The following is a 26,267-nucleotide window of genomic DNA, read 5'->3' as shown; positions in this document are numbered from 1 at the left end:
TTTAAGAAACAAAGGTCTAGACAGATGGAGTAATTTAACCAGGACAACAGAGCAAAAATACTTTTAAAGAAGGCTCACACCTGGGCTATTTGGAGCTAACCCTGGGCTGCAGCTATAAAATATGTCGGGGGGGTCAGGATTAATAAAAGAAAGTGTCCCCTTGGGACTGGGGGGTTGGGGGAGTTGAATTTGTGCCAGCTGGTAACTTAATGTTTTTTTCACAAGGGAGCATGCTTTGGCCCTGGGTTGGATGGTAACATGTGGAGATGATGTCAAGGGGCTACGAGAAGTGGATAAGTGGTTTAGTTGGTATTTGAGGCCCTTTCTAATGCTGAAATTCAGAATGGAAGACAGGTGCTTATTTGCTTCTTGAAGAGACAGCATTTTAATCTAAAAGAGAGGCTCAAATGGGGGTTTGGAGGTAAAGTGGACAAAGAGGCTAGGATTGGGGAGTGCAGGGAAGGATTTGGGGCAAAGTAGGCCTTTGAGTGCTTTTAGCCCAACTTCACCCTGAAGGCAAGAACGTGTTCAGTTTGAAGGCAGATCTGGTGCCCTGGGGTGACTATGGGTGATTATTAAACACGAAAAGTTCAGAGAAAGTGTTAGCATCAGATGCGCCAAACACCTGGATCCTAAATATTATAGGCTGCATCATGACGCAGGTAAGTGAAATCATTTTCTAGATGGCATTTCTTAGACACTACATATATTTGCATCACCCATGAACCTTGTTAAAATGTAATTTTGTTTTTGTTTGTTTGTTTGTTTTGAGATTGGGTCTCGCTTTCTGCTCACACTGTAGTGCACTGATCATAGGTCACTGGAGTCTTGAACTCCTGGACTCAAGTGATCCTTTCTCCAGCCTCCCAAGTAGCTGGGACTACAGGTATGCACACCATGCCTGGGAAATTTAAAAAATGTTGTAGGGATAGGGTCTCGCTATGTTGCCCAGGCTAAAGTGCAAATTCTTATTCAGTAGCAGGACTGGAATGGAGCCCAAGAATGTGCATTTCTAACAAGTTTCCAGGTGATGCTAGTGCTACTGGGTCCAGGGGCCACACTTTGAGCAGCAAAGAGAGTTGCGCTGAGCTCCTCCTACCCCGCCATACCCACATTAATTTGGAAATAGAATTCTGCTTCCAAGTCTTGGGTTTAGTGACATTTATCCCAGATTTTTTGGTACAAGTCTCATTTTCATATTCACCCGTAAATCAGGCTTAATTTGAAAAATGTGGGCACCATATATAGGGTGGATGCATAGCGTGGTGCTTAAGAGCATGGGTGGTGGGTAGAAATTCTCTGGGTTTGTGACTATGGTGTGATCTTGGGTAAGTTCTCCATGCCTCACTTTCCTTATCTGTAAAATGAGGCTAATAGTGCTGGCCTTATGAGTTGTTATGAGAATAAAATACGTTAATATTTGTAGGCCACTTAGAACATTGTCTTGAACATAGTAAGTACTTTAATGATCCAGTAAAGGAGTCCATCCTCCAGCCCATATCAACAACAGCTGCTGGTCCTGGAAGCATTTCCCTACCCTTATTGGATGCCAGGGCTGATTCAGAAATTAACTTTTTCTGAACTGAGTAGTAATAAGACCCAAATCTTTGCAAACTCCAACCGCAACTCTCAATGTTCCTACAGCTCTTTTTCATAATTTGGGGAGAAGTAAGATTGTGTCCTAAGGTTACTTTTACTAAGCAGCTGTCATGTGGGCAAACTTCTCCCTAATCTCCCAAATTGCCTACTCCTGAAAATCCCACATGAAGATACACGTGAGCAAGAAAGTTGGAGTTGCTCATTGAGGGAAAACATTTGTCCTGAGGTTTTAGGCAAACTTTCCATAGAGGGTTGCTGCCAGATCCTGTGCTCCAGATGGCCCCATTGGATCAGCCAATAGCAAAGGGATGGCTTATGTGTGTCTTTACAAGTGGAGCCTGGGTTGCCATTCATAAACCCTAGCTGTGCTTGCTTCCTCGCTTGGTTGCGTGCTTCCTCAGCCCTTGGGGGAAAGCGGGACTTCAGAAATCAGGGCCTGGGGAAGATGTGCAACATGCAGCCCTGGGCGAGTGAGGGGTTCGGCTGATGGCCTTCCTTGCTTCTCTACTCCCACAGTCACTGGTGACAGCTGAGCTGCTGTGGGCTGTGGTTTCTCAGTGACAGACACCATTCTGTGCTTGCCCACAGGCAGTGGTTCACCCTTCCACAGAACCAGGCACCTGGCCAGGCTGCACCTGGCTCCTGACACCAGGAGACGGTCATTCCTCCCTGGCAGTGCTGCTAACTGCCATTTTCACAGGTGTTGTGTCTGAGATATGCCCATCCTAGAGTCTTGCCCAAGAGGCCATAATCTGAGTAGGGCTTTGCCCACATCGTCCTTCTAGGTGAGGCCACATCAAGAGAAGGAGGCAAGACCTAGTCTTAGTACTATGGCTGGTTCCACTGTAATGACCTGCAGTGAGGTAGGAGGGCATCAGGCTGCAAGCCGTAACCTGGGGAAGAGCCCTCTCCCAGTCTGAAGTTCCTCAGCTGGTGAGGAACCCTGAAGTTCCAGGGTTGGCTGTGGCATCCCCAACCCAACCAACACCCTGCTGTCCACTTGGTCTCTCCTGATGCATTGTAAACAAACTGGCCTGCAAGGACATCCTGGGAAAGTCAGCTCTGGGACTCTTTCCTAGCTGAGCCAAAGATCTGAGCTCTAGATATCCCTTTAACATTCAGTAACACACTACTAGGGATATGTCTCGTATAGGATGAGTTGGCACAACCTAAATAGATTTGGCTTACAGGGCTGGTTGGCCTTATTTCCTCCCTAGTGTGATCTGAGGAGTAACATGCACTCACCCTGAGAAAAATTCCTCAATTCATTGCCTAATCTAATGTTTGGAATTCTACCTAACAGAGAATTAGAGTTGTGAAGAATCTATCTTCAAAGGGCTCCACTCCAAGTCCAAATGTTAGTTTGTTTTAGGGTTTGGGGAAGGGAGCTAATGTTTAATAGCAGCCACCATGTGTTGACAGTGTATGCAAGTGACTTCATTATAAACTCTCTTTTTTTTTGAGATGGAGTTTTGCTCTTGTTGCCTAGGCTGGAGTGCAATGGTGCAATCTCAGCTTACTGCAACCTCCGCCTCCCGGGTTCAAGGGATTCTCCTGCCTCAGCCTCCCAAGTAGCTGGGATTACAGGTGCCTGCCATCACCCTTGGCTAATTTTGTATTTTTAGTAGAGACGGGGTTTCACCGTGTTGGCCAGGCTGGTCTTGAACTCCTGACCTTGTGATCTGTCTGCCTCGGCCTCCCAAAGTGCTGGGATTACAGGCATGAGCCACCGTGCCCAGCCCATTATAAACTATCTTTAGCACATGCTTGCCTGAATTGTGGAGGGGCAGGAGTGTCTCAGGCCATGGCTTATGGGGCTGTAGCCAGGTCTGAGGCAGACTAGGTGCCTCAAAGTCAAGGGAAAGCAGGTCAAATGATTTTGTTTAGCGCTGGCATTGAGGGTTGAGACAATGAGTTCCTATCACTTTACCTCTCAGAACACATTTGCTTCAGTTAGTTCAAGACAAAGATGTGGAGGATTGCTTCTTGGTTTATTCATGCACAAAAATCTAATTATTCAAGCAAGATGGACTCTATAGCTGGATTCAGAGACATTTTCTTTTTGTGGTTCAGGGATTAGTCAATTGGTTTTGAAATCATCTCTCTTCCATTATAATTGGCCAAATGAGTATTTTTGAATTATACATGTTCTTTAGCTATCCAGCACATTAACTAGACTATAACTGAGAAGAGGCAGATTATTCTACCTAGGACTGGGAATGGAAATTTTGGGACACTGTTTCCAAATTAAATTTGTTACAAAGTCTTAATAGCTGAATTGTAGAACTACAGGAATACATTTCAGTAACGGTTATTTTCCATTGCATCCTCCTTAACTTTCAGAACAATGCCTCAACCACCAGAAACGTTTAGAGTAGTGCTTCTCAAAATTTAATGTGCATTCTAATGATTTGGAGATCTTCTTAAAATGGATTTGCAAATTCAGTAGGCTGGGGATAGGCCTTGAGATTCTGCAGTTCTAACATGCTTCCTGGTGATGTTGATGCCACTGGTTGGTGGACCACACTTTGAGTGGCTCTCAAAGTATGGTGTAGGGACCAGCAGCAGCATTGCCAGAAAACCTGTTAGAAATGCAAACTCTTGGGCTAACATCTGTAATCCCAGCGCTTTGGGAGGCTGAGGTGGACGGATCACCTGAGGTTGGGAGTTTGAGACCAGCCTGGGCAACATGGTGAAACCCCCGTCTCTAGAAAAAAACACAAAAATTAGCTGGGTGTGGTGGCAGGTGTCTGTAATCCCAGTTACCTGGGAGGATGAGGCAGGAGAATTGCCAGAACTCGGGAAGCGGAGGTTGCAGTGAGCCAAGATTGTGCCACTGCACTCCAGCCTGGGTGACGGGAGTGAAACCCTGTCTCAAAAAAAAAAAAAAAAAAATAAATAAATAAAAAATAAAAATAAAAATAAAAATAAAAAAAAAAGAAATGCAAACTTTTGGGTCCCACCCTAGACCTGTAGAAGCAGAAATTCTTGGAGTGGGGCCCAGTAGCTGAGTTTTGACAAGCCCTACAGGTGATTCTAACACATACTCCAGTTTGAGAATCACTGTTCTAGAAAATGAATTACAAGTTATCCTGTAGTGTAACACATTCCCATTATTTAGTAAGCTTTTACAGCTGAAAGGTCTCCCATGGGTCTAGCCTCAAATCCTTTTGCCTAATTACTCCAGTTCTATCAGGATTTCTTGAGATTATATGTGAAAAGTCCTCATCGTAGAATTTTAGGCCTAGAAGGAACCTTAAGATATGTTCTGATTCCTTTTCCCCACGCTTTATGGTTCCTTTTGAGCCTTGTCTACCTCTGAATATAAAGCATTCAAGTGAGAGTTAGTTGAAAAAATATCTTATAATCTATTTGTTATATTTTATCAGTCTTCATCACTTTTGTGTCAGAGGTTTGGGCCATTCTGTTTACTTTGATGTGGAGTTTAAAGATATTTTTACAATGTCTTAAAGCTTCAAGTCTTATACCAGTATTATTTAAATGTTTTCTTAAAATGACAGAACAGTGGGAAAAATACTTAAACTCCACAAGAGCTTTTAAAGAGTTTTATTGGATTTAAAATTAAACAGAAGCCTGGGGAGGTTTTTCTTGGGGTAGTTAACGCACAGGAGGCAATACTTGTTGGATTGCTGCAGAAGAGGGGACAACTGACTGGGCAGCAGGGGACAGAGAGACTTTTTCAGAAGCCAGAGGGACCAGAGAGAGGTTTCAGAGTCATGCAATAATCATTGCCACACTGAACTTTTCAAACCGGATTATATTAGTAAAATTTGACTATGGGAGAGGAGGGTATAAACTCCTCTCTCTTTCGGGCTATGAGTTCCTGATGAATTGGGACACCCCAATGATTGTGTGAGTGAATTGGAGCAGGCAACTTCGGCCTCCAAAGTGGTGTACCCTTGTTGCTGGAATGCTTTCTGTTTGGGGTATGCGCTATCCTGAGGCCCTTGTATCTTAGATCAGAGAAGCAAACTGATTTTTTTCATTTGAGCACATGGGCGGTGGGGGGAGGGGGGGGCTCCTTTCTTAGTTGTATGTCTTGCTATTGACATAAGAGGTTGTTTCCACTCCCAGTTCCTGGCGGTAGCTTACCAAAACAGGCATCTACCAATGAGGGGACCCTGGATGCTCTTAGACGCTTTGAGTCTGGTGCTAGATTTTCCAGGTTCCACACACTAGCCTGACAAACACCAGCCTTTGATGTTCCACATACATTTATACAGTGGTCCTTACAAATTTTCACAGAACTCCCCAAAGAGAATTCCATTTATTTATATTCTTGTGAAGAGCTTTCAAGTTGAGCAAAACAATGTATATCCAAACAATTGTTAAAAAAAAAAAAAAAGGCCTAGACGAATGCATTGCTACAAATAACAATTCCCAGGAAACTCCAAAGGACTTAAGATGTATGAATTTGGACAGACTGAACAACCCGCTGATTTTGACCTAAATAGATGACCCAAGACATATGGTAACAAAAGCTCTATCCAAGAAATTGGGCTACGGCCATCAGTTGCTTAACCACTTCCCCTCCACCAATCCATGAACTGGATTAGAACATTAGAACATGAGAAACTTCGTAGCAATGTGTGGGATGCTGAGAAAGACAGATTAAGTGCCATTTTCACCCAAAGAGAGCATGTGCCAGCTGATTAAATGTTGAGGGTTTTAGCCCGTCGTCTTATGTTATTGGTGGGCCAGTTTCTCCAACTTCAAGAAACAGTCCTGACAAAGTGAGACTATTTCAAGAATCTTAGGGAATTTAGAGTCAACCCCCAGTTATTCAGGGTTGACTCCCACTTTTGGAAAACATCTAGGATCCTGGCTTTTCTTCCTTCCAACACTTAATCCATCTTCTCCCTCTCTCCTCCCCTCACCCCCACCAATTTCTTTTTGGGCCTTTTTGCAGTTCATTAGGCAATTCAAGTAAAGCGTGGGCAAAGAAAATAACCCGAAAAAAAATGGATGGAACTAAAATTTATGAAATTGACCTATGAATCCTGAATCTGGAATAGGTTTCCACAGAAAGAAATTGAAACTCGTGGTCACAAATCTGTTATTCTGGTTTTTGATGGTCGTCCAATGAATCATTATTTACCTATCGATGCCTTGAATAATGTAACAATTTAGATTTTTGTAATTTTTAAAATATTGAGAATGTGCTTTTGGTTGTCATTTAGGCAGACAATAAATTGGCCCCAAATGATCAGAATGGGTAATATCTGTGCTATGAGTCCCATCTGCCTAAGCAAATGGATCTTTTTCTCCCCTACACCACCACCCTCCAGTGAATCAAGATAATAAAAATGTACCTGTCCCGCAGTGTCATACAGTCCGAGCAAGTGTTGCTTGCCTCCCACGGTCACAGTAACTAGGGGAGAAGAGAAGAGAAGAGGAGAGTCCATAAACACAAGCTTCAATCAGGAGGCTTCACATTGTTTCCATGCCAGCATCTCCTTGGGCAGCAAGAAGAAGCATATGCCTCGCCCATGTATATTCCAAACCAAGTTGACAGCATAATTTCCAAATGAAAGGTAACCTTGGGCTGCAGTGATGGCAGATGGTCTGAGCCAAGTCCAAATTTCTCAACAGAGATGAATATTATTGGTGCTACCAGGACACTCTGTGGGCTACCCACTGATCCTTATTCGGCTCTGGAACACCAAGCTTCTGATGAAAAAGAATGCTGGGCCCTTTTTTCATTAGATTATTGCCTTCTTTTCTTTGGTTTGAGACACCTTTCAGGGCACAGAATTGTGTAAATAGCTTGTCTATTAGAAATCTCTCTGCTTGTATTTGTTTTTGAAATATGTATAAAACCCTAAAAACAAAGAATATTATCACACCTATTAATACATATTTTTATAGCCTATAAAGCAAGGCAAATAGTTAAATGAGAAGGGCTTAGCGTTCATTTTGAAAAGTTTTTAAAAATTAGATATTCCTGTGCTTTTGCACAATTGATTCATTATGATTTTGAACTTTAGTTGCAGAAGATGTTGTATGGGTTCAGTCTCACATACATAAAGGGTGCTTAGAGGGTGAAAAGTAGTGAGTTTGACTTAACTCAGTAGCTTACTACTTTGCCAAGGATGTGCTCTGAAAATGAGAAGCAAAACAGGGACAGCAACCACTCTGTACATATCTGGAAATGAAAGTCTTAACTTGAAACTAAACTGAGATTGAACAGATTGAATGCAGGAGTAATAAAACTCTTTTCGTGAATGGAAAGAGCAAATTTAAATTTCCAAAAAAAAATTGAATTGCTTTTTGGAAAAAGGAAATAAAATATGAAGAAAAGTGTGAGTTGTTTCTCTTGTCAAAATGTGCAAATTCAGTGTGAAGATGATTTTTGATTCCTCCTGTCATTAGCTGTGCAGGAAATGAAAGATAAACTGAATAGCAATCTTTTATAACCATATCTCTAACAGCCAAATTCTCTAGCCTGCTGCTTAGAGTTGCTGATTCGGTATTGATTTTACTTTTATTTCTTTTCAGGTTCATGGGCTACATGTATACAAGGAACTTCTTAATGGCTCATTCTTTGAAAAGCAAAGCACTTGTTTAAAAGCACTGCGTCCCCAGACACTGGGAACTATTTTTCTAATCTACTCAGATCAACATGTGTTCAGCTTGATAACATGGCTGCAGCCGCTCAGATGAGCTGTTAAATGTGTATTTTAAAATGGTAAACCCAGCTCCGTCCACCCTGGTTACCATGCTGACAGAAGAAGGGCATTTAAATGTTTTCACTTCCTTTCACAAGTCAGGCTAGCAATAGGAATGGAGGTGAGGCTGTGTGGCCCAGAGCTCTCGTCCTGTTTAATTTTTCCTCTTCATGCACAATGGTAGAAGAGAGCCCATTCAGATGTTTCTGAAATCTGCCTAAATGGTTTCTTCAATGACCAGTTCACTAACTTGTCATGGATTAGGCATGAAGGGAGACATCCAGCTATCACAGCATGGAACCTCAAGTGAGCCCAGTACATGCAGGTCAGGGGCAGCTGTTCCAGAGACCCCTTAGATTGTCTCATGACGTACAGGCCTGGGGCCATCTGTGGAGTGATTCCTAGAAGTTGAGTCATCCTCACTGCCCCACTGGGCACTGCAAATATTCCTAAGCAATGGCTCTGACCTATGTTACGGGAGCCCTGGAGTGCCTGCTCAGATATTCCTTGCTTTCTCAGTCATTCTCTCCAGTCTGTTTTTCCTCGGGCCTCACCCTTTTCTCCTATGGCAGCTTTGATCCCTGGGAATTTCACCAGGCCTGAAGTGAGCACAGAAAGGTGAGGTGGTGGGCAGAGGGTCTGGACAAAGCTTTCTCTTTCCTCTGTTCTTTCCTTCTTCAAGAGTCTACCGGATTCCTGGACTGAACTCAATGGTGGGAGCAGAAAGATCAGATACAATTCTTCCTGCCATGGAGCGTGGAGACAAGCGGTTTCCTGGAAAAGCATGGGCACTGTGCAGTGTGGCATGAGCTGTGTCAGGGGCAGTGTGAGGGGTGTGGGGGCCTGTGGCAGGGGCACTGCTGGCTGTGCACTTGTCTGCACACACACACTGTGGAGCTGGATCAGAAAAGGCTTTCTGAGCAAAATATGAAAAGAGGAAGTCAAACTATCCTTCTTTGCTGACAATATGATTCTATACCTAGAAAACCATAAAGACTCAGCCAAAAGGCTCATAGAATTGATAAATGACTTCAGTAAAGGTTCAGGATACAAAAATCAATGTACAAAAATCAGTAGTATTTCTATACACCAATAACATTCAGGCTGAGAGACAAATCAAGAACACAATCCCTTTTACAATAGCCACACAAAAATAAAATACCTACATCTCTACGAGGAGAACTATAAAACACTGCTGGAAGAAATTATAGATGACACAAACAAATGGAAAAACATTCCATGCTCATGGATTGGAAGAATCAATATTGTTAGAATGGCCATACTGCCCAAAGCAATACAGATTCAACAGCCTTCCTATCAAACTACCGTAAGCCAAAAATAAAATTCTAAGCACCTCAACTGACTGAATGGAACCCTCCTCTTGGTTAAGGGCATTCCAAAGTAAACCTGAAAAACTAGTTCAGGCTATGATGGGAAGGGGGGCTGGGTGGGACATGCCTCATCATACTCTCCTCTCTTTGGAATTTAGGCACAGCTGACCAGCATTGCGTTAACATGAAAACAGAGGTCTTGTGACTGACAAAACAGACTCTGTAATAATAAGATACCAAATTGCAACCTGATTCTAGTATAGCATCACATGACAGAGAAAAAGCCTTGAAAGAAACCAAAGTATTTTCCCCTAAAATATCTTTGAGATATTTTGAAATGGCTTGAAAAACTGTCTCTTGTCTACAATCCATAGAAAATTCCTTTTCCTTTCCATGTCTTTTCCTGATCCAGGAGAGATTTAATTAAGAGTCTGGTAGTTTTAGGGTCTGATAAGAGATGCTTACCATTTGTTCTCTCTGAAGCCTGCTACCCAGAGGCTTCATCTATATAACTATCTATCTATATATTGTATAGATAGGTTGCAGAACCTTGGTTTCTGCAACTCCCCTTATCTTAACTAGAAACATTTATTTCTGTTGACTTCAACTTTTCAGACAGAGCTTAACACTTTCAACCAATTGCCAATCAGGAAATCTTTAAATCTACCTATGACTTGGAACCCCTTGGCCTTTCCAGGCCTAACCAACGTACACCTTACATGTACTGATTTATGTCTCTGTAACTTCTGTCTCCCCTAAAATGCATAAAATCAAGCTGTAACCAACCATCTTGGGGACATGTTCTCAGGACCTCCTGGGGCTGTGTCATGGGTCATGGTTTTTACATTTGGCTCAGAATAAATCTCTTCAAATATTTTACAAAGTTTGACTTTTTATCATTGACACTACCAATGTCATTTTTACAGAATTAGAAAATACTCTTCTAAATTTCATGTGGAATCAAAAGAGAACTTGAATAGCTAAAGCAATTCTAAGCAAAAAGAACAAAGCCAAAGGTATTACATTACCCTACTTCAAACTATACTATATGGGTACAGTAAACAAAACAGTGTGGTACTGGTACAAAATGGACACATAGACCAGTGGAACAAAATAGAGACCCCAGAAATAAAACTGCACACCCACAGCCGTCTGATGTTTGATAAAGTTTACAAAAATAAGAGATGGAAAAAAGACACTCTACTCAATAAATGGTGCTGGGATAGCTGGCTAGCCATATGCAGAAGAATGAAACTGGACCCTTACCTTTCACCATATACAAAAGTTAAGATGAATTAAAGATTTAAATATAAGACTTCAAACTATCAGAATTCTAGAAGAAAACCTAGGAAACACCATTTTGAACATTGGCTTTGAGAAAGATATTTTGACTAGGTCCTCAAAAGCAATTGCAACCAAAACAAAAATGGACAAGTGGAACCTAATTAAACTCAAGATCTTCTGCACAGCAAAACAAAAACAAAACAAAACAAACTATCAACAGAGTAATCAGACAACCTATAGAATGGGAGCAAATATTCACAAACCACACATCCGACAGAGGTATAATATTCAGAATCTATAGGGAACTTAATTCAAGAAGCAAAAACCAAAAAACTTTTTAATAAAGACATGAACAGATACTTCTCAAAAGAAGACATACAAGTGGCCAACATGTTTATGAAAAAATGTTCCACATCACTAAGCACCAGAGAAATGCAAATCAAAACTATAGTAAAATACCATCTCACACCAGTCAGAATGGCTATTATTGAAAAGTCAAAAAACAACTGATGCTGGTCAGACTGTGGAGAAAAGTGAAACCTTATACACTGTTAGTGGAAATGTAAATTAGTTCAGCCATCATGGAAAGCAGTTTGGATATTTCTCAAAGAACTTGAAACTACCATTTGACCTAGCAATCCCATTGCTGGGTATATATCCAAAAAAACCAAAGACCAAAAAACTGTTCTCCCAAAAAGACATATGCACTTGTATGTCCATCGTAGCACTATTCATAATAGCAAATACATGAAATCAATCTAGGTGTCCATCCAGGATGGATTGGATAAAGAAAGCCTTGTGCATATACCTCATGGAATACTATGTAGCCATAAAAAGAATAAAATCATGTTCTTTGTAGCAACATGGATGCAGCTGGAGGCCATTATCATAAGCTAATTAATGCAGAAACAGAAAACCAAATACTGCATGTTCTCATAAGTGGGAGCTGAACATTGGGTACTCATGGACACAAAGATGGAAACAATAGACAGTGGGGACTACTAGAGCAGGGAGGGAGAAAGGGAAGGATGGGTTGAAAAACTAACTTTTGGGTACTATGCTTACTACCTGGGTATGTAGTAAGCATAGTACTCAGGTGATGGGTACTATCATACCCCAAACCTCAGCGTCATTCATGGTACCCATGGAACAAACCTACAGATGTACTCCCTGAATCTAAAATAAAAGTTGAAATTAAAAAAAAAAAAAAGAAAAGGCTTTCTGGAGGAGGAGGTGTCTGAGCTGAGTTCCTGAGGATGGCCAAGAGCTACCCAGGGTGCACTGGGGGAGGAACAGCTGTGGTCCTGAGCTGCCCAGGGTGCACTGGGGAAGATGATGCCAAGAAGGTAGGCACACAGGGTGGAGCTGCCCTGGCTCACTAACTGAGGCTTCATTCTGATGGCTTTGTTAAGCTTTGAAGTCCTGAATTATTCTTTTCCTCAAAACGAGTAAAAGAGAAGGACTTAAAAGAATTTCCTTGAGTTAAGGCAAAATGGTGGGGGAAGGGAGGATGCCATTATGGGCGTGGAAGCCATGTTGGATGTTCAGCTTTGCTGTGTAGTGGCTGTCTAGTCTGTCCGTGTGTGGGGCCAGTCCTGCTGGAGGAATCCTAAAAAGAGGGGGCAGAGCTTGTGCCTTTAACTTTTCATTTCCTCTTCTCTGCCCTTTTATTCTCTCATTCTATCAGAAGGAAGATAAGTAGATCACACAGTTTATGCCAGAGGATGTCAAGGGACAGCCAGAGATAGATCAAGCGTCAATCAAACATTGAGGGTTATACGGGTCATGGCTTTGTGAGTCCTTATCTTGGACTAGCAGTGGATGCCTTATTGCTTTCCAGCCTATGTGCTATGAGGCTTCTCAATTTGGAAATGAGTCAGTCACACCTGCTCAGAAGGAAGGTATTGTCATAAAATGCTAACCGTAAATGTAGTGAGGTTCAAAGAGCAGGATCTTTCAAGTCAGATAGTTCTGTATTTGAATCCTATCATTGCTATTCATCACTGTAATGACCTTGAGAAAGTCACCTACTGCCTCTGAGCCCCTCTTTCCTTATCTATTAAAAATGGGGGATAACATCACCTACCAAAGAAAGTACTTGTGAGGAGGAAATTAAATGAGAAAACGCCTGGAACATAGTCTGACCTCTGGTGGGTACTAAACGACCGTTATTTTTCCTCTTTCGGCAAATGCTTATTGAACCCATTCTAAGGACAAGGACTAGCCTGTCTTGCTCTCCACTGAATACTCAGTGCACGTTAACTGGCACATGGTGTGATCTTAATATTTGTGAATTACTAGTAATTTTCTACCCTATAATAGGTATTTAGATCTGTCTGATATTCCCCACTGGACAGGAAGATCCTTGAGGGCAGAGTCTCCATGCCCAGTATACCCCAGAGTACTCAACCAGTTCCTGGCATACATAATAGATGCTGAATACACAGTACAGATATAGAGCAATGGGGGCAGAAGAAAGTTCTTCAAAATGTACAGAGGGGCAGCTTGAAGCTCCTGGCAAGATTGGAACTGCTGGGAAGTGCCTATAGCCAGCAAATCTGCCTGGCAGACAGTGGTCAGACTAAAGTCTCAGATCACCTTCTATTCCTGGAGCTATTAGTGTTGCTTTCTGAGCTTAGAGAGGTTTTAAAGAGAGTAGGTCAAATGACCTGCTAATGGCTCAGACGGTTCTCTCAATAAAGTGTGAAAAGTTGTCAGTGACCTGTTAAGTATGTAAAATGAAGGTCCTTTCCCCCAAATCCATTAAGCTCTTTACTCTCTTTTTTTTTTTTTTTTTGATAGTTGTCAGAAATTTTTATTTATTTAAAGTAACATTGGTTATTGATTAGACATATATCATTATGGTTTAGGGTATGAGATATAGTGTCCAATGCAGTATTATTAGTTTAATATATATCTACTTGTGGCAGTAGTGAACAGTTTCAAGAGATGAATACATAATTTAAATGGGAGAATGACATAACTGAACTTTCATTTCAATGTCTGAGTTTGATAATCAAAAAGACTTGCATTTTTAGATAAACATTTTCTATTTCCCAAATCTCAAGACCTGGATACAAAACAGAGCTGCAGATTTAGGGCCCGAATGGCTGGAGTAGCAGCAGGTGTTACCTGCACATTTGTGAACGTTTTACCAAGAGAAAAAACGGTAAAGTGGAGATTCTCATGTCTGCATGTGTACTCAATGAACACGTTAGTCTGATTAGGTTTGTGGGCCCCATGGTCTCTGAATCAGTTTCAGGTCTGAAGATAATAAGAGTCATTGACATAAAATGATTCATTGTTGCCCAGTGAAGTTGGTAGAAATTTGGTCTAGTCTCTCTAGAAGTGACTGTAGAGGACTATAGATACCAAATAGGCAGAAACAGTTCTGCCTGCATATTTAGGGGACAGCATGCACTTTGTTGCACAAGTGTGAGCTGACTGGAAGTCTGAGAGGGAAAGTCCCCTTTAGAGTAAATTCCGGTTGGCACCTTATGTGTTTATATCATGTCTGGTAATTATAGACAGTGTTTGGAAAAAATAATTAAAAGAATTTTCTCCAGCCCCAGAAAAACTCCACAATAAAACAGAAAGAAAACTGTTTTATGTGACATGCATCATAGTCAGTCTGCTTAAGAGACTGCAGAGACAGAATGATGGTCACCAAAATTAGTCCACAAGTAGAAGAATTTCCAGCACCATGTCATACATAGTTCATCCCAAATTCACATGTAGAAGAGGCCATCTGTATATGCTAATTGTTTATATTCAATAACAAACTTTTCACATCTTCATAACAGGAGGTAGTTTAGCAGCTTGAAGCCAGGTACTCGCTGAAGGTAGGCTTTCACTCTGCTACAAAAATGGTTGAAAAGCATTCTATCCTTTTGGCTATTTACATTTTAGAGCAGTGGCTCTCTGTGCTCCATGGAATTGGGCTACAGCACTTGCTTGCTTTTTCCTGGTTGCTAGTGTCCTCTCTTGACATCTATCATCTGCCACTGAGGCACAGCCTTGAGCACAGCTCAGTTTATGTGAACCCCATTTCCCACAGCAGCACTCTAGTGTCACATCAGACAGGAAATTCTTCTTTGAGTGAATTGGAGTGGTTAATTTTGTGACTTGGTGTGAGATGCTAATGAAGTCTAAGCCCTGGTCTTGCTGTCTTGAGTTTCACCCAGAGAGAAAATAGCTCAGGTAGAACTTACGTCTATTTCCCTCAGCATTTCAGTTATCTCACAAAACAGTGTGTGTTCTGCAAATCTGGATCAGGAAGTGTCGGTCATGCCCTGTAAACCATCAAAGCCCCTTCCTCATTGGGTTGGCTGTCTCAGCTGCCAAGAGTGGTCTTTTGAAGTCAATATGATGACTATAGGATGGCTTTCAGGAGAAATGTTGGAAATGTCAGGTCAGTTACAGGGACGCCTCCAAGTGCCATTCAGTTGCTAGCACATAATCAGCTATCTGCATTGTTATGTCTAGTGTACTGTATTTGCTAGTTAGAATGAGGCACACCTGACTATGTGGTGTATGTAGTACCACAAAGCTGCTTTGTTGGAGGAAGAAACACTAGATTCTGGATATAGCAAGAAATATAATTTTAGGAAAGTTAAAAACACAGCTTTCATGTGAATATAGGATGAGCACATGTCAAAGATTTATTAACTCATTGGTGAGTGAACCAGTAAGATGGTAAATCTTGTTCAAAGAGCATTTTGAAGAACTAGGCATTTATAATATTTAAAAAGCAATGTTAGGCCAGGTGCAGTGGCTCATGCCTGTAATCTCCACACTTTGGGAGGCTGAGGCAGGAGGATTGCTTAAGCTCAAGAGTTTGAGACCAGCCTGGGAAACAAAGTAAGACCCCATCTCTACAAAACATTAAAAAAAAAAAATTAGCTGGGCATGGTGGTATGTAAAAATGAGCTGGGCATGGTGCTACTTGCAAGGCTGAGGTGGGAGGATGGCTTGATCCCAGGAGATCAAGGCTGCAGTGAGCTATGTTTTTGGCACTTCACTCCAGAGCTTGGGTAACAGAGTAAGACTGTCTCAAAAAAAAAGGAAAAAAAAGAAAAAAGGCAATGTTAGCATAGGTGGTTAGGTTCAACAGAAAACTGATGACTGTCCTATAGAAAAGATAACTTTTGATGTTATCAAACAGAAAGGTAAATATACTGGGAAAAATGGTTACAATATATGAGGGTCAAAGAAGATTATATCTTTGATACATAAACAGGTTTTCTAATCAATAAGGATTAACCCAAAAGAAAAAAAGAAAGAATATAGACAATTTACAAAGAAATAAATATAAAGGGCAAATTAACATTGGAGTGAAAACAATTTAAATTAAAGAGAGATACAACCTTGGGTCATTCAAACTGGCAATGACAAAGAGAAGAAATACCCAGTGCTGGTGAGTGCATAAAGATGTGGACACTTCACGCTGCTGGAGAAAATGCAAATTTATGGATTAATTTTTTTTGGAAAGCCATTTGGCAATATAGATCAAAAGCCTAAACAGGAAACATCTTTTTCACATTTGACTCGGCAATCTTATTTCTGCAGTGTATCCCCCATGACAGAATAAAAGCTAATGAAGTGTTGATATAGGTACTATCAGGTATTTATATCAAGAGGGCATTTGGTAATTATGGTAAAAAAAAAAACTGTACATGTGTACAACAATGTATATATGTAAGTCTATTTGTCATCAAAGTGTTTATAGTAGCTAACAGTTGGAAACCATTTACACACTCAACAATCAGGGATTGGTCCTCAACAGTTACAGAGCAGCCTTAAGATGGAACCTTTTAAAAAATAATGGGGAATGTGGTAAAATATTCAGGATATAATGTGCAGATAGCAGGAGATAAAGTCCTACGTGTATATGTAAAATAACCACAGAAAACACTTTATTTTTTCCATTCTTTGCTATCATGAACATGTAAAACAGTTAGAAAAACTAGTATTTGGGTACTCAGCAATCATGGTTATTGTGCTGTTGTTAATGTATATACAGATTGGATTAAATGTCATTTAACTTACCTCCCATCACTTAAATTCTATCATTTCTCCTAGATTGACTCTCAGAAGCTTTCGTCTTAGGCTTATCCAGATTTATTTTAGGCTGTAGGACCAAGCTTATAATTTTACGAGTAGAACGTGTGATAAATAGGGCTGCTGCAGTGGAGGTTTATAAACTGTGTATTGCAGAGCAACTCATCTTTTTCAGAAAACTATGATGAACAACTAATGCTTTACCTATACTTGCTTTCCAAAGGTACCGAGAAAATATTGTGCGTTTGAGAATGTGGGAATTTGCCAAAATGTATTAGTTGTAAACTGAAAGAAATATATGAGCTATAAAGACAACATAGTAAATCAGGTTCTAAATATAGCCCTTTATTGACAATGCCTAGGTGTAAATGAGATAAACTAGCAAAGTGAATATTTATTGTGTGTTTCTGCTCTCAATAACTTCTTTTCCAGATGATTAGAATATAATTTGGAGAACATTAAGCTATTTTTCTCTGTTTTCTACTTTGGTGCGTGGTTGTCATCCTAAGATTATATTTACTTGCTTGTCTCTTTGTTATTCAGTTCTAGAATTTTATGTATTTGTGGTTTTTCCCTTAATTTATTTCATTTATCTTTTTCTAATATCCCCAGCTGGAATATGGGTTCTTTTTAGGTAATGAAACAGAGGTTCTTTTCAAATAAAAATAAGGTAACCTTATTTTTTATTTCTTAATATATGTCAAGAAATATTCATATCTGCTGATTCACATTTGATGGTTAATTATGATTGGGGAGGATTATATATATGATCATTTGAGATAAAACAGTGGTTGGATCCTTTCTGCAATAAATATATGCAAGACCATCTTTCACTGTTACTTTTATTATTAAGTATGTTCTCAGAGTTTGTATAAGGTAAGAAGTCTACCACTTCTCTGTCCTTGTTCACATATTTTTCCTAGTTGTTTTCCTTCAAAGCACCTACAGATGAAAATATAATTTTCGGGATGCTTATCAGCAATATAAAGTGCATGGCTAGCTACTCCTCTTAAGGAGAGTTTCAAAGTTGGTGAAAGGATGCACTTAATGTTGATTCCCTTCAGAACCTGTGTTATGCGTTGTCACTGAAAGATAGAAAGTTGCCTTGTGCAATATTTGGCTCCTGGGGTCAGTAGGTTCACTGGATTAGCAATCTGAGGATTCAAATTGTTATTCTTGGCTTTGCTGATGTGTTTCTGCCCAGTTTTAGGTAAGGTACAATTAATTCACTAGAATTTTTGTGCATTTAAAAGCATTTAAGGCCGAGGCGGGTGGATCATGATGTCAGGAGTTTGAGACCAGCCTGGCCAACATGGCAAAATCCTGTCTCTACTAAAAATACAAAAATTAGCCAGGCATGGTGGCGCGCACCTGTAATCCCAGACACTTAGGAGGCTGAGGCAGGAGAATTACTTGAACCCAGGAGGCGGAGGTTGCAGCGAGCTGAGATCATGCCACCGCACTCCAGCCTGGGCGACAGAGTGAGACTCCGTCTCAAGACAAAACAAAGCATTTAAAAAATGCAACTGAAATATAAATGGGAACCATGTGGCACATTCTCATGGTGGCTTCACATACAAGGAAACACACAGTACCTGCAGCCAAAAATACTTGTAAACCATTCTGATCTCACCTAAAAGATAAAGACACCAGAAGGGATTCAAATCCTGAACCATTGCACTGCTTCTTAGAACCACCTTCTTCTCAGTACTTTTCATGGCCTGCCACAGTCTTGAAGCTTTGCTTCTACCCTCTTTAGCAGCATGCCTGTGTAAAGGGTTTAGTCTCCTTTCTGGCAACTCAGGAAAGCCCAGGGCATGGCTGGTACCCTCATACTCTCCTTTGGGCTGTTGGCGAGAGGGAAGCTGGGTGGCCAAGGATGCTTTCTCTCCTCAGTCAAAGGAGGGGAAAATAGGAGGGGAATGATGATAAACTTTTATAATTTAATAAAATTTTTTTTTCTTGTAGTCCCAACATAGAACATTTATAATACTATCTATCTATCTATCTATCTATCTATCTATCTATCTACATATATATATATTTTTAAACAGTTCAAGGGGTTATTGCTAAACTATCTTATTATACTAACCTCATACCTTTCTCTTGGAACCTGTAGATGCTCAGCTGCGTAAAGTATGACACTGTCAAGGCTAGCATGGGTGGCTGAAACTGCAATCTCTATTAGACCAGAAGGTTAAAGGCTCCAGGGTAGGAAAGGGAATTAGAAATAATATGATAGCCCTCTTTTTTTTTTTTTTTTGAGATGGAGTTTCACTCTTGTTGTCCAGGCTGGAGTGCAATGGCGTGATCTTGGCTCACTGCAACCTCCACCTCCCAGGTTCAAGCGATTCTCCTGTCTCAGACTCCTGAGTAGCTGGGATTACAGGCACCTGCCACTAAGCCTGGCATATTTTTGGGATTTTTAGTAGAGATGGGGTTTCACCATGTTGGCTAGGCTGGTCTTGAACTCCTGACCTCAGGTGATCCGCCCACCTCGGCCTCGCAAAGTGCTGGGATTACAGATGTGAGCCAGATGATAGCTCTCTTGGAGTCAGTCACTAATGGGTTAGAGGCAAAATGAGGTTGTGCCAGGGAGCCCTGTGGATGAGGGGTCGAGACTTCCTCTGGATGGAGGGATGTGAAATCACCTCCCCTCCTCTGTCCTCGTGGAGTAAGGTATTCAGGACCTGGCGCGGGAGTAAGGCTGGGGAGGGGTGATATTCAGTGGCTTTGCCAGTAACTACAGAGAAATGACAGCCTTGCGAAAAAAAAAAATCAGAGGAGGGGAAAAAAGTCATATTTGCTGGGGAGAAGAATGGGGTGGGTGGGGAAGGAATATGGTGAGGAAGCAAGGAGGTAGGATGTAGGGAGCCGTGAGCTACTGTAACCTGAATCCATCTTTGAAAGCACCTCCTGAGAAGAAGAGGCTGGTTCAGTCTGGTTTCCTAGGCTGTTCGGGCCTGGCTCACAGCTTCCATGGTATCTTCATTGTTGCCCTAACCTGACCTGGTCGCTCAGATAACTCTCTGACCTGTGGCCTCTCTCTGCTTCCATCAGTCTTGACCTATGACCCTTCATCTGGGAAAACCCAAATGAATTCTGGAGGATTGTTAAACTTTTTGTCTAAGCTGGCTCTGCCTGGAAGGGCAACTCAGCCTGAGCTGGGCTTGGTTCTTGAGTGGATAGGGGTCAGGGATGCTGGGGACTGGGTTGGGGTGAGCTGATAAAGAGACTCTTTTTTTTTTTTCTGGAGACGGTCTCACTGTGTTGCCCAGGCTGGAGTACAGTGGCGCGATTTTGGCTCACTGCAACCTCCAGCTCCTGGGTTTAAACAATTCTTCTGCCTCAGCCTCCTTAGTAGCTGGGACTACAGGCATGTGCCACCATGCCTGGCTAATTTTTTTTTTTTTTTTTGGGACAGAGTCACGCTCTATTGCCCAGGCTGGAGTGCAGTGGTGCAATCTTGGCTCACTGCAACCTCCACCTCCTGGGTTCAAGCTACTCAGACTCCTGAGTAGCTGGGACTACAGGTGCATGGCACCACGCCTGGCTAATTTTTATATTGTTAGTAGAGACAGAGTTTCACCATGTTGGTCAGGCTGGCCTCAAACTTCTGACCTCATGATCCACCTGCCTCGGCCTCCCAAAGTTCTGGGACTACAGGCGTGAGCCACCGCGCCTGGCCATTTTCTGTTATTTTTAGCAGAGGCGGGGTTTCACCAAGTTGGCCAGGCTGGTCTTAAACTCCCGACCTTGTGATCCACCTGCCTCAGCCTCCCAAAGTGCTGGGATTACAGGCGTGAGCTACTGCACCCGGCCAAGAGACTCTTGTCACTTCGGTCCAGCCTATTCTTTCTTGGGGGGACTGGTACATTACTGAGCCCTGCCCTCCAAGAAGGGACTGGCCAAGAGACAAAGGATGTTACAGAAAAGCCACGTGTGGGTATGATTGGGGTGGGCTACAGTAGCATACTGATTACCTTTGCTGTCACTCTGGCATCCCTATCTTGTGAAGCTTGAGACTCTCCCTCCCCTCCAATCACAAATTTCTAATGAGGGCTACACAGTGGGACTGTGCACTCTGATCCACAAGCTTTTGCTTAAAGGACAAATGTCTAGCAGAGTATTTGGCCCACTATAGGGATTCAACAGATGGATAATAAATAAAAGAATAAAAAGAATATTTTTAGTCACAGAGATCTGATGCCGGCCCCCAGTTGGCATATAGTGCAGGGAGTAAGTGACACAGGGATGAGCTATGGGAAGCATGTGGTTGAGGAATAAAGGATAAACACGTGGCCAGGCATGGTAGCTCACACCTGTAATCCTAGTGCTTCAGAAGGCCAAAGCAGGAGGATGGCTTCTTGAGCCCAGGAATTCAAGAAGAGCCTGGGCAACTAGCAAGACCTTGTCTCTACCAAAAAAAAAAAAAAAAAAAAAAGTTAGCCAGGTGGCATGCACCTGTACTCTTAGCGACTTGGGAGGCTAAGGCAGGAGTATTGCTTGAGCCAGGAGTTGGAGGCTACAGCGAGCAACTACTGGGCCACTGCACTCCATGCACTCCAGCCTGGGCAACAGAGCGAGACCCTGTCTCTTAAAAAAGGTAAAAAAAAAAGGATAAAGGTGCCATAATGATTTGCAAATGCCCCAGTGACACAGAATATCCTTGTATCCATGGTAGAGTTGGCATTCTTGGTGAAGTCAAGGCAAGAGCCTCCTCTTAAGGCTGCAAGAAATGTGTGGCTCCAAAACAGAGATAGGAAAGCTCACACCTGGATTGGTGGCCCTTCAGTTGAGTGTGAGACAGGGCAGCAAGCACGGCTGGAACTGTTTTCTCCTCCTGCTGCCATCACAAGTGCATTTGAATCAGGAGCATGGAGTCGGGGAGGGTAAGGCTGGGGGGAGGTGGGGCTGGGTGGTGGTGGTGGTTCTTGTTAATTTGAAGATTCTAATTCGGATGGTCTGATGGGTCCTGAGAATCTATTTTTCTAATAAGCTTCTAGGTAGTGCCCTTGCTACTGGTCTGCAGACCCCACTTCAAATGACAAGGCTCTCATCCTTCCCGTAAATGTAGCTTCTCTGAGCCCCTAAGGTGGTTGACAGATACGTATAAAGGGAGCAGCGTATTCCACAAAGGAAATGCAGAGAGGCAAGTGGGTCAGGACAGCAGCTGGAGTGCTCATCCTTGCCCCATCACTGGTCGCCAGACCTTAAGAGGGTGGGGGCATGGTCCCAGATGAATTCCTGCAGAGAGCTGCAGGGACCTGCTGTGGGAAGAACCTCCCAAGAGGGCTGATGGTTACCTCAGGGCGGGGATTTGAAGCTTGGAAGGGACTGTGGCCGAAAAGAGATGAAAGAGATGAAATTATAACAAAGTAACCTTAGGTCTTAGAAAATTTTCTCTTGCTCCCCTGGGTCATTATTAAGGGGATCATGGCCTCAACATTTGAGAGCATGAGTAAAGGGAGGGAAGTGAGTGATGGGGGCCAAGAAGGCTACGAAAAGGGCTGCTTTTCTGTTGTTCAGTGCAATATTTCAGTAGATTGTACCCAGCAGCTTGGATCGCTATAAAAACCCAACGTGCTTTCTTCTATATGGGGACTTCAAGAGTCCTTTTGAAGTTCTCTGACATAATTTTAAAGATGTGCTTCTGGACCTGTGGAAGTACCCACTGTTGCTGTCTGTCCATCTGTCCATCTGTCTACCATGGCAGCCTGTGTGGGCATGGCTTTAGGAGCAGCTGGGGAAGTTGCACATGTTTATCTTCTCTGGGTGGGCTCCGCTCTCCCCGCTTTCTCCTCCCTGGCCTTGGAAATTGGAAATTGGTATCCTGCTTTTCTCTTCTCCTTGACTAAAATCTATCCAATTTTTTTTTTCACCCACACACTGAGCTACTACAAATGCTTAATAGCTGACTGGACTATGAACTCCTTACAGGCAAAGAGAAGCCTCTAAGGCCCAGCACAGTGCCTTGCAATTAATGAGGTTTGCTGAATGAATGGATGGCTTAAATACCCTCCTCCCCCAGGAGCACATACATTTCTCAGGGGATCACATCAAATGGATAAAGCTCTGCTAGGGATCTCAGGAGCATCTGGTGGACTGGAAGGGAGTTGTGGAGTCTTGTAGCTTTCTCAGCACCCAGGAAATCATAGCAGAAGGCCATGGTGATACTTGCTGGTGTGCATGCCAGGAGACGCAGTTGTTGTATTGAAACTGATCAATTCTAGAAAATCAGGAAGGCTATTGAGCCCATGGCTTGGGCTCACTCCAAGATAGATAGTGATGGAGTGTTTGGCCAGTTCCCAGCACTGACAGCCGAGACAATGCTGATCCGGTCCTGCGTGACATAAGGCAGCCATTGCAGTTGTCAATTTCAGGTTCTGGGGGATCAGCTCAAGACCTTGACCCCCACCTCTGCAAGCGGCTGGCTGTACCATCACTCCAACCACTGTACTGCCTGGGAACATTGTGGGGGACAGTTCTAGAGCTGCAGCGACTCTGCTTCCAAATCTGACTCCCAGTGAAGAGACAGAGAGAAAAACAGAACATACCTGCTAGTTATGTTCCAGACTTAAGAATTAGTAAAAATAATGGATATTAGCCATACCTCCTGAGACAAACTCAAGCAGTGTGTGTGTGTTTTTAACTATCACATTGGTTGACCCTCTACCAGTCAGCAAAAAATGTTCTCTTTTAGACTGTGCTGCAAGGATCAGATCTTCTGCTCTTTGACCATGGCATTTGTAACTAGTTGTTTTTGTCATATGATCTTAGAAACAGTAAGAAGGGAGTAGCCTTACAAATCAATAAGTGCTGACCTGCCTAAAAATAGAAATGGCTGGAGGAAAGCAGAGATAGGCAAGGAGGGGGAAGTGGCCTAGATGAATACAAGAAAATAACTAAGCAAATGATTTCAAATTTTATCTAGGGGCCAGGCACAGTATCTCATGCCTGCAATCCCAGCACTTTGGGAGGCCAAGGTAGGAGGATCACTTGAGGCCAGGAGTTTGAGACAGCCTGGGCAACATAGTGAAACGCCATCTCTAAAAAAAAAAAATTAGCTACTTGGGAAGCTGAGGCAGGTGATTCTTGAACCTGGGAGTTTGAAGTTATAGTGAGCTATGATTGCACCATTGCACTGCAGTCTGGGTGACAGAGTAAGACCCTGCCTCTAAAAAAATATTATCTAAAACCTATATGCTTTCAAAGCATTCAGGGAAGTGTACTTTTAGCAGATGGAGGAACTAGGAGTTGGCATGTGCAAATGATAGCCTTAGGCTCAGGACCAATAACAGACATGTATCTATTGAATGACCCCTTGCATGACCTTGAGAGTGATAGAGGCCTTCATCTTTAAGAGTTTATAAGAAAAGAAAGAATAGGCAAGTGATATAAACAATTTCTATACAGATTCAGAGCTAGAAGGGAAGCTAGAAAAATTGTCTAAAAATCCAGCCAAATCCCAACCTAAATAGTTACAGAGAATTTTGTAATTTGTCTGTTAGAAATGATCTCATCTTCATGTTCCTATTCTTAAGAGATGCTTCTATCAAGTGTGGTGGCTCATGCCTGTAGTCCCAGTTACTGGGAAGGCCGAGGTGGGAGGATTGCTTGAGGCTAGGAGTTTGTGAACAGCCTGGGCAACATAATGATACCCCATCTCTTAAAGAAAAAAGAGATATTTCTTATTCCATTTTCTTGTCCCTTTCCTGATGCTGTTGCCTTTTTGGGAAGGCATGGAGGAGTGAGGGAGAAGATCAGGAGATGGCTAGGAGTGAGAGTCGGGGGTATGGGGGATTGGGGGACAACAAAGATAGTAGTAAATTCTAGGCAGGAGGAATAACAAGATCTTCTTTCATCACAGCTGCATACTAGAGGACTATTGATTAGGAAGGATGTTTTTCTTGGGGTTAAAACAAAATTTTGAAAATATCCCTGGGCTATTTTTCAGGATGAAAAGTATTTTATGTCATGTCTTTGGGCTGAACTGTTTGAATTCATGAACTGGTCTGAATGGATGATACTGGATACTGAATTGGTAGACAGTTCTTGGATATGGTTTTAATCACATCGTAAATATATACCTTGGCTTATCCACAGACCTCTAATTATTTGACATAACTGTTGTAGGTGGAATAATGGTCCCCCAAAGATGCGCACATTCTAATTCCCGGAACCTGTCAGAGAAGATGATGTCAGAATAGAAGCAGAGGTTGAGGTGCTGTGGATGGGCTCATGAGCCAGGCAGCCTCTAGACACTGGGAAAGGCAAGGAATGAATTCTCCCCTAGAGCTTGTAGGAATGCAGGTCTGCTGGCTCCTTGATTTGAGTCTAGTGAAACACATTTTGGACTCTATTTATTTATTTATTTTTGAGACAGAGTCTCTCTCTGTTGCCCAGGCTGGAGTACAGTGGCGTGATCCTGGCTCACCGCAACTTCTGCCTCCTGGGTTCGGGTGATTCTCGTGCACCACCATGCCCGGCTAAGTTTTGTATTTTTAGTAGAATGGGATTTCGCCATGATGACCAGGCTGGTTTTGAACTCTTGGCCTCAAGTGATCAGCCTGCCTCGGCCTCCCAAAGTGCTGGGATTACAGGCGTGACCCACTGTGACATTTTGGACTTTTGACCTCCAAAATTGTAAGATAATAAGTTGTGGTAATTTGTTACAGAAGCGGTAGAAAATGAATAGAGACTTTATCTTATAAAATACTTACTAAATAAATGTTATTAAGTCAATGATGTTTGGGAGAGAGGACCTCCTTTCCCTTGACTTTATGTTTCCATGTAAAGGAAATCATTTAGTGTCAACACACTTGGCTTGAATGTCCCCAGTGGAGTGAGAGAATCATCTGATTGGTAAATCCGGGAGCAGTAACTGGGTGTGCATTGCTCAGCACCTTCCCCTTTCTCTTTGGGTTTGTCTGCAGAGAGCTTGTTGAAGCTTAGGCTTGTGTTCCTCTCTCAGGAAAAACACTATTCCTAGAACTGAGACTGTGAAAAATTCTTTTCTATGGGTTTTTGTAAAGAGAAGACTTACAATAATGTAGTGAACAAGGTTCTAAACGTGATCTTGAGTAACTATGGCTATATGCTTCAGAAGCCATTTCTTACAATGTCCTTCAGTTTAAGGAAGTGGTACAATAAAACATACTTCTTTTCTTTACACTTAATAATTATTTATTGAGAATCTACTATGGACCAGGGGCAAAGCTGGGTGCTAGGGCATACATGGGTGAGGAAAACAGAATTATCCTTGCCTTCAGGGAGCTTGTAGTTTGGAAGGGGAGCCAGATAC

The 26,267-nt window shown here is 42.2% G+C and overlaps 1 protein-coding gene across 3 annotated transcripts in view; it reads right to left on the bottom strand.

Annotated features, from left to right (window-relative positions):
* The window catches only part of RHOJ (ras homolog family member J), an 87,695-nt gene that overhangs the window by 14,925 nt on the left and 46,503 nt on the right, over positions 1 to 26,267 (bottom strand). For all 3 annotated transcript variants that reach the window (XM_054448014.2, XM_063651665.1, XM_063651666.1), the window contains exon 2: positions 6,933 to 6,991. In XM_054448014.2, coding sequence (XP_054303989.1) covers positions 6,933 to 6,991 — 59 coding nt within the window. The remainder of the gene's footprint in view (positions 1 to 6,932; positions 6,992 to 26,267) is intronic.

The sequence above is a fragment of the Pongo pygmaeus genome, chromosome 15 (assembly GCF_028885625.2).
Source record: "Pongo pygmaeus isolate AG05252 chromosome 15, NHGRI_mPonPyg2-v2.0_pri, whole genome shotgun sequence".
Classification (NCBI taxonomy): Eukaryota; Metazoa; Chordata; class Mammalia; order Primates; family Hominidae; genus Pongo; species Pongo pygmaeus.
The sequence above is the reverse complement of the archived record's forward strand: the minus strand, read 5'-3'. Positions and strand labels throughout refer to the sequence as shown.